Here is an 8,824-nt window from a genome sequence, read left to right as displayed (position 1 = left end):
ATCATTTTCTACAATAATGATATGCTATGGTGTACTACTAACACTGTCATATAATTATGAGTGCTTTCAACCCCCATGTATAGAAACAACCCAGAGTCCAAACGGACATGGGAGCAAGTTAAGACTAAGCACAAAAATATCATTCAGAATGGTGAGTGAGTGAGTGAATGAATACAATTTGTGCCATGGTATTGTATTGAACAGCTTGTCAATGTCGTATGATCCTTCATATTTCAGCAAACAAAAAGAGGGCCGATATGGCCAAGACGGGGGGAGGACCAAAAACTCCGGACTTAACTGCCGAGGAGCTGGCCCTCCAGCACAATAGGGGTAGACCCATCATGGAGGGTGTAGCTGGGGGCAGCTCCTCCGGAGAGGTTGGGAGTGATACAAGGAGCCCGGTGGTGTAGTGGTTAACACTGTCGCCTCACAGCAAGAAGGTCCAGGGTTCGATTCCCGCTTGGGGACCAGGTTTCCATGATGCCAGGTACCCAGGTGGGGTATCTCCCAGGCCTTTCTGTGTGGAGTTTGCATGTTCTCCCCGTGCTCGCAAGGGTTTCCCCCCCGATAAGATAAACCCAATGGAAAAACATGCACAACAACAGATCGCTAACGCTGTGGCGTCCTTGACGAAGACGGACAGGAGCACTTGGATTGGTCCCCTGGCGCAGCTCACGTTGACGCCTGTCTGCTCCCGGCTGCCCTTGGGGGGGAAGGACGACGGGATGGGTTAATCGCAGAGATGAATCGCATCGGCGATTCTAAAGAGACAATGCATGCGTGTGTGTTCCGGTGTGTGTGCAAAAAAAAAAAAAAAAACTAACCGCTGTTTGTACCGCTAAAACATTGAGTGTCGTTGCATGCCAAATAAAGACCTCTGCAACAGGTCCTGCATTATTATAATATCTCAAAGGTATAGGTGCACTTCATTCTATGAGTTTCTTTCATAATTATTCATTTAGTTAACCATCGTCACATTTTGCAGTGTCTGGACCTTCCATGACCGTGCTGCAGCCACCACCCATGTTGGTCGGAGAGGAGACCACTGATGTAAGTTGATATTGCTGCATCATTGTGTAATGGTTCTATTTTAGCAATCAAAAAATCAATAATCAGAAGATTATTGAAAAATATCCCAAACCATTGCAATATTATCTACTGAATTATGTCGGTGTTTTTGGTAAATAATGTAATGTAAAAAGGGTATATAGCAATTATAAGCCTCTGCTTCAGCCTACACGTTTTCGGTAATTTTCTTTCTTTTATAAAAGGTTCTACTACATTGCTTTGCTTTGTAAAAGACCGAAATAAAACCATCAATTCATACATGTTCATTGTGTGTGTCTCCAAAGTTCCTAATAATTCCTAATTCACTAACAGTCCAGACGATGGCGAGGACACTTTGACTGCGTGTTCCGGTGATGTGGTAAAAACAAGTTGTGGAAACTAATACTCCTATCCTGTGAGTGGTATTTGGACTAAATCAATGCATTCCTTTAGGCAGGTACTGAACCACGGCCGGAGCCTGCAGGCCCCTCTCACTCTGCTGGGGATGGGGAGGTGAGTTATCATTTAATACCCTCACATTGTGAGGGGAGGTCTGAGTTCAGTTGCCATCTGACCACCACACATTAATTTTCTTTCTTTTAATTTAGAACGACCGTGAAAGTGTCCAGTCACTGTACAAGCACAAGTTGAGGGCGGAGATCCTATTCTTGGAGTCGGGCGTCGAGTACCGCCGGCTCAAGATGCGTAAACTCCACAAAGAAATTGCATTGCTTGATCGGCAGCTGGATGTAAGTTGTGAAGCTTTGCCTAAAGTATTTGTGAGCTTTGGCATGAAATGCAACTTAACTGAAATTCTTTTTTGTGTGCACTTTCATTTACTGGGCGTACCTCGCTGCACTCCTGGACAAGGTCCAGTCGCACTCCACCGTGGTGGGGAAGATGTGGATGACCGTCCTCTTCCTCTTCAGGATCCTCGTCCTGGAAGCGGCGGCCGACAGCGTTTGGGCCGACGAGCTGTCCGACTTCACCTGCAACAACGTGGAGCCGGGGTGCCAGCACGCCTGCTACGATTGGATGTTCCCCATCTCCTACATCCGCTACTGGGTCTTCCAGATCGTCTTCGTCACGCTGCCCACGTTCTTCTACCTGGCGCACGCCGTCCATGTCGTCCACGAGGAGAAGAAGCTGAGGCAGCAGCAACAGAGCCAGACGCCAGGAGCGGCGGTCCCGAAGAGGCCCAGGTACCGGTGTGTGTGCAAAAAAAAAAAAAAACTAACCGGTTTGTACCGCTAAAACATTGAGTGTCGTTGCATGCCAAATAAAGACCTCCGCAACAGGTCCTGCATTATTATAATATCTCAAAGGTATAGGTGCACTTCATTCTATGAGTTTCTTTCATAATTATTCATTTAGTTAACCATCGTCACATTTTGCAGTGTCTGGACCTTCCATGACCGTGCTGCAGCCACCACCCATGTTGGTCGGAGAGGAGACCACTGATGTAAGTTGATATTGCTGCATCATTGTGTAATGGTTCTATTTTAGCAATCAAAAAATCAATAATCAGAAGATTATTGAAAAATATCCCAAACCATTGCAATATTATCTACTGAATTATGTCGGTGTTTTTGGTAAATAATGTAATGTAAAAAGGGTATATAGCAATTATAAGCCTCTGCTTCAGCCTACACGTTTTCGGTAATTTTCTTTCTTTTATAAAAGGTTCTACTACATTGCTTTGCTTTGTAAAAGACCGAAATAAAACCATCAATTCATACATGTTCATTGTGTGTGTCTCCAAAGTTCCTAATAATTCCTAATTCACTAACAGTCTAGACGATGGCGAGGACACTTTGACTGCGTGTTCCGGTGATGTGGTAAAAACAAGTTGTGGAAACTAATACTCCTATCCTGTGAGTGGTATTTGGACTAAATCAATGCATTCCTTTAGGCAGGTACTGAACCACGGCCGGAGCCTGCAGGCCCCTCTCACTCTGCTGGGGATGGGGAGGTGAGTTATCATTTAATACCCTCACATTGTGAGGGGAGGTCTGAGTTCAGTTGCCATCTGACCACCACACATTAATTTTCTTTCTTTTAATTTAGAACGACCGTGAAAGTGTCCAGTCACTGTACAAGCACAAGTTGAGGGCGGAGATCCTATTCTTGGAGTCGGGCGTCGAGTACCGCCGGCTCAAGATGCGTAAACTCCACAAAGAAATTGCATTGCTTGATCGGCAGCTGGATGTAAGTTGTGAAGCTTTGCCTAAAGTATTTGTGAGCTTTGGCATGAAATGCAACTTAACTGAAATTCTTTTTTGTGTGCACTTTCATTTACTGGGCGTACCTCGCTGCACTCCTGGACAAGGTCCAGTCGCACTCCACCGTGGTGGGGAAGATCTGGATGACCGTCCTCTTCAGGATCCTCGTCCTGGAAGCGGCGGCCGACAGCGTTTGGGCCGACGAGCTGTCCGACTTCACCTGCAACAACGTGGAGCCGGGGTGCCAGCACGCCTGCTACGATTGGATGTTCCCCATCTCCTACATCCGCTACTGGGTCTTCCAGATCGTCTTCGTCACGCTGCCCACGTTCTTCTACCTGGCGCACGCCGTCCATGTCGTCCACGAGGAGAAGAAGCTGAGGCAGCAGCAACAGAGCTGTCCGACTTCACCTGCAACAACGTGGAGCCGGGGTGCCAGCACGCATGCTACGATTGGATGTTCCCCATCTCCTACATCCGCTACTGGGTCTTCCAGATCGTCTTCGTCACGCTGCCCACGTTCTTCTACCTGGCGCACGCCGTCCATGTCGTCCACGAGGAGAAGAAGCTGAGGCAGCAGCAACAGAGCCAGACGCCAGGAGCGGCGGTCCCGAAGAGGCCCAGGTACACGGACGAGAGGGGGAAGATCACCATCAAAGGCGCACTCCTCTGCAGCTACATCACCCAGCTGGTCTTCAAGATCCTCCTGGAAGTGGCGTTCGCCGTGGGCCAGTACTACATCTTCGGCTCCATCACCATGCCCTCCATGTTCCACTGCAAGGTGTCCCTGCCATGTCCTGTGTTCTCCGGTGCCGAGTGTTTCATTTCACGCCCCACAGAGAAAAGCATCTTCATCGTCTACATGTTGGTGGTGGCCTGTGTTTCGGTGCTCCTCAACGTCATTGAGATCATCTACCTCCTGTGCGCCAGGAAGAGAGCGGCCGAGAAGAAGCGTGCGGCTCATAAGAACCGTCTGTGGTGTCCATAGCCGCACGCCCCCAGTCTGTCCAGCCCGGCCTACGCAGCTTGTGTGAGCAGTCGAACCACTACCTTCTCCTCACGATGACGACAGTTGCATCGACTTAGTCAACAAAGTAAAACACACATAAAGAGATGCATCAGACTGGATCTGACATCAGGCTGTTCAGTACTTCACTTTATCTTGGTGTATTTTTAAAGGGCTAATAAACATTTCTATAAATGTGCCAGTGTCAGTCGACCGGCTAACCAGAACCCTTGGAACCCGTCCTAGTGATTGTGTTTTACCGGTAATTGATTTGTTATCCCTTGCTTTTGTCTACCCTCATCTTGTTGTCTTGTTTATTGTTGTGATTCTATATGCGGTGTGACTTCTGCTGTATTTATGATCGCGTATCTCTGTATGTAAACTCGTGACTGTAAAGGAGGGAAACCTCAGTTGCCTTTCTAGTATAGATGAAGGTTTGAAGTGAAATTAAATACTGCTTTTGTATAGTTTACACTTTATTTTATGTGAGCTATCCGCTTGTGTTTTATGTTATCCATAGTACTTTTAAATACAAACAATACAGCAAGGAATATCCATTGTCATGATTTAAACTTTTTGAAAGCACACCTTGCTTCAGTGGGTGTATATCATCGTACTATGTGTTACTTCTCACCTTATCATGGTCCAGCTCTAGAGAGGTCCTGCATTATTATTATTATTATTATTATTATTATTATTATTATTATTATTATTATTATTATTATTATTATTATTATATTATATCATGGTCCAGCTCATATATCACATGTCCTGACCCCTGACACAGTTCTTTGTTACTTAAAACAGCAGAATGGCCTCAAAATGTCCTGAATGTCTTAATGTAGAGTGTGATGTCTGATTGGGTGCATATGTACATCGGTCAATCTTCAGGTCATTCTTCACACATGGGTCATTCTTCATACATAGGTTAATCTTCATACATAGGTCATTCTTCATACATAGGACAATCTTCACATATAGGTCAATCTTCATAGATAGGTCATTATTCATACATACTGTAGGTCAATCAATCTTCATACATAGGTCAATCTTCATACAAATGCCATTGTTCACACATAGGTCATTCTTCATACATAGGTCAATCTTAAATCGAAGTGAAAAGCGATTTAGTCGGTGTAGCCCTGGTCAGTGATTGGGTGCATTGATAAAATTAATTCAGCTGCTGCGCTCATGTTTATGTTTATGTTTATTTATGGATCCCCATTAGTCTACACCAGTGGTTCTCAACTGGTCTAGCCTCGGGACCCAACATTTTCCTTAGTCATTAAGTCGCGACCCAAAATGTTGAACCACTATGATTTATGTAAAAAAAAATATATTTGCAGTTATACGCAATCTTTCAAAACATGAAATAAACACAAAAAAGTGCAACAAAAGTGCAACTATTGCTAAAAACCCAATGAAATAAAAGAATAATAAATAATATATGCTTCTTAGCAGATTTCTTAGCTTAACATAACAGACCTGTCAAATGGTCCATTTTGGGGGGAAGTGCCGGGATAGATATATTTGTTTTGGAATATATAAGTCTTTGCAAATAGTGTTTAGCTCATTTATGGACCAGCACCTTCCTGCTCGGTTTGGAGGCGCTAGTCCGCGTAGTCTAGGCAATATTTATCTCGTGGGTAGGTTCTATTTGCAGATTGTAGAATTATGTAGCCAGTTGCCAGTATATTTAACCCCATTAGCACCCTACGATTCCTTTAGTGTGTTTACGATTCATGTTGTATTTCGACGCATCAGGTCGTGAGAATCTCAATAGTTGTATTTACTAGGATATTGGTATCCAAAAGTAGGTGCGCCTGTTTTCCCAATCCCATTTTAGCTGATGATGCCTGTTGTTGTTCTAATATACAAGAGTGAGGTCATCATTTTAAAGGTCCCCATATTTTAAGATTCCAGTATTCATGTTGTATTCCGACACATCAGGTCGTGAGAATCTCAATAGTTGTATCTACCAGGATATTGGTATCCCGAAGTAGGTGCGTCTGTTTTTTTTTAAAAACAGGGGGTGAAGAAAGTAAGTATTAGTAATTCCATTATTTTATTGCCCATACGGGACCGTTGGTATCTGTAGGTCAGTCTGTAGGATATTGTGTATTTTTTATTTTATTCTAGAGTAAAAGGGAACCTGTTTTGGAAAAACGTGTTCGTGCATATGTTCTGGTATGTATAGGCTCTATAAGGCCCTTAGGAGATTGTTAAGAGATATTTACCTGCAGTGTGTGGGTAGCTTTCAACACACCCGTCACACCGTGTGGGACCTGAGAGAGGCCTGCTATCCTGTCTTCTCCGTTTTGAGAACTGTTATATCACTGTCAGGTTTTATAATATGCAAAGTTTCGTTTTCTCAGATTCCAGTAACTCAGGTGGACAATGGAGATATTGCTCTTTCCCCAGCCACCCCTCGTTAGGGAATAGAAATTCAGACAAGAGAGGTCATCATGTAAAGTTAACCTATACAGTTGCACAAGTAAGACGTGATATTATTTTAGCCCATACAGTTGCACAGGTAAGACGTGATCTTATTCCAACCTATACCGTCGCACAGGTAAGACGTGACATTATTCTGACCTATACAGTTGCATAGGCAAGATATGACACTACTTTAATCCCTTCTGTCCCCCTCTCCAGCGTCGTCGTTACCAGACAGCCTTCGAAACGTGGGAAAAGCGGTCTTGGGGGTCAAAATGGTCTCTATGTGGACCAAAATCTTTTTTTCGTTGCTCTACCCCATGTGCCTAGTGTTCCTGGCCCCGTTTGCTATTTTTACTGGGGTCAGGACCTCTCCTGTCCCCCTGTACAAGAGGTTTAATGTGCTCATTCAATGGTCCACTGGCCATGCCTTTCTCTCTTAATAGATGTCTCTGTGTTCCGTCATACGAGTGAAGTGAGCTGTCTCCCTTTTACAAGGAAGGAGGGATCTGTTTTTACAACACTAGCCCTCTTCTAATTGGTCTCCCCTTGTTGAGGGGCGTGGTCCCACTTGATTGACAGCTGACTGCACTTTCCCAAACCAGCTGTTAACCCTTTATTCAATGTCCTAATTGCCTGTATTAGAACAGAGTATTTTTTATATTAAAATTAATCAAATGTTATCCCACCACCCAAGGTTATGCAGGGGCAGTTTTAGCTCATTACAGTGACCGCCCATCATTAGAACCGCGTGGAATATGTCCTATCAATAAACGCGATTGATACTTGGAGTGGCGATCATGAATCGGAAAAATCCTCTCATGGGTGAAGTCTGGAAACGTCGGTGTGCCAATGTATGACGCCGTGGATGGCTGGCACATCGGTGAGCGTTGGAAGAGAGGCCTCCTAGGCGAGTCTCCTCTTACGCCTCTCGGTGGGCTGGTACCGGCAGGGTACCATGGCCCGCGTATCCAGGTGCTATTCCTCGGGACTGGTTGTGCGTCATGCTCACCCGTGAATAGAGTCGGGGGTCTGTAGCGCAGCGCCGCGGGGGTAGAGCCTGGGCTGTACTGGACCTCCTGGTCCTGTGGAGTACTGTGCTGCTGTCGGGCTTGACTCTCCTCCTCTCCCTCTTCTTCTTCTGTCAGGTCATCTAGATCCTGTAGTCGTCTATTTAGCCTCTCCGCGGTGTACACCGTTCCTTCCTTGTAGCTGGGTCTCACTGGGACCGGTCGGGGAAGGGGTTCGGAGGGGGGTATAGGCTCTCTCTGGTGGTCGAGTTCAGGGTCGCTTGATCGGTTAGGGGAGGGTGCCCTTGACCCGTGTCTTGACGAGGCCCTGGAACCCCGTGCGGAGGGAGGGGGTGTTGCCTTGGCGATCAGCTGCTCCATTAGCTGCGCTTGTATTCTGTCGCGCTCTGCTTCTCTTTGGGCACCGGCAGCGGCACGCTGGGTGTCGGCCCGGTCTCTTGCCATATTCTCTTCCGTCTGAAGGCGTCTAATCTCCAGACGTATACGATCTTCGTCGCTCCGTTGCTGCGCTTGAATGCGTTCTCTTTCCATGGAAGAATGTTCGCGCTCACTAAGCGTCTGTGCTTGGAGCCTATCGCGCTCTGTGGAGGCTGCTAGGCTGGCGAGGAACGCCTGTGCCAGCATCTTGTCCGCCTCGCTGGGGGAAGACGCTGGTTGAGGTGATCCGCTCCTGGCAGTACTCGTTGGAGATGCGTTCTCCTGCGGGGAGTCCTGGAGCTCTATCTCCGCGGCGCTCTCCTCGTCTTGTACCGTGCAGAGTTCCATCTCTGGAGGGTTGTCTTCCTCCCGGAGCTCTCCGGGGACTACTTCTTCGGTCTTGGCGGGGGGTAAAGTCGTGTCGGTTCCCTCCTGGTCCCCACCGTGAGCTTGGTCAGTTACATTAGAACCCACTAGGGCCTCTGTTGGCGGGGGAGTCTGGTTGATAGGGTCGGACATAATTTTACTTTCTACTTTTACCGCGTTTACCGTCTGTAGAAGGCTAGGTAGTATACTGGCAGCGTAATCCTCTAAGTACTGAGGTGGCTGCCGTCTACGCCGCGGGCGATCTACTTTAGGAGGACCGTTTTGTGGAGTGTTCATCA

At 46.5% G+C, this 8,824-nt stretch overlaps 1 protein-coding gene across 1 annotated transcript; it reads left to right on the top strand.

Moving 5' to 3' along the window:
- Nucleotides 1-257: 257 nt before the first annotated feature.
- Nucleotides 258-4,257, top strand: LOC311228268 (uncharacterized protein; the record flags this gene model as incomplete). Its single annotated transcript, XM_084314176.1, has 6 exons — nucleotides 258-377; nucleotides 1,656-1,796; nucleotides 1,918-2,249; nucleotides 2,960-3,019; nucleotides 3,343-3,628; nucleotides 3,697-4,257. 6 exons carry the CDS (start codon nucleotides 258-260, stop codon nucleotides 4,255-4,257), a joined length of 1,500 nt encoding a protein of 499 aa, XP_084170302.1.
- Nucleotides 4,258-8,824: the final 4,567 nt, after the last annotated feature.

The sequence above is a fragment of the Notolepis coatsorum genome (assembly GCF_963971535.1).
Source record: "Notolepis coatsorum genome assembly, chromosome: 5".
In the NCBI taxonomy this organism is placed as follows: Eukaryota; Metazoa; Chordata; class Actinopteri; order Aulopiformes; family Paralepididae; genus Notolepis; species Notolepis coatsorum.
This window is presented reverse-complemented; position numbering and strand designations above follow the sequence as displayed.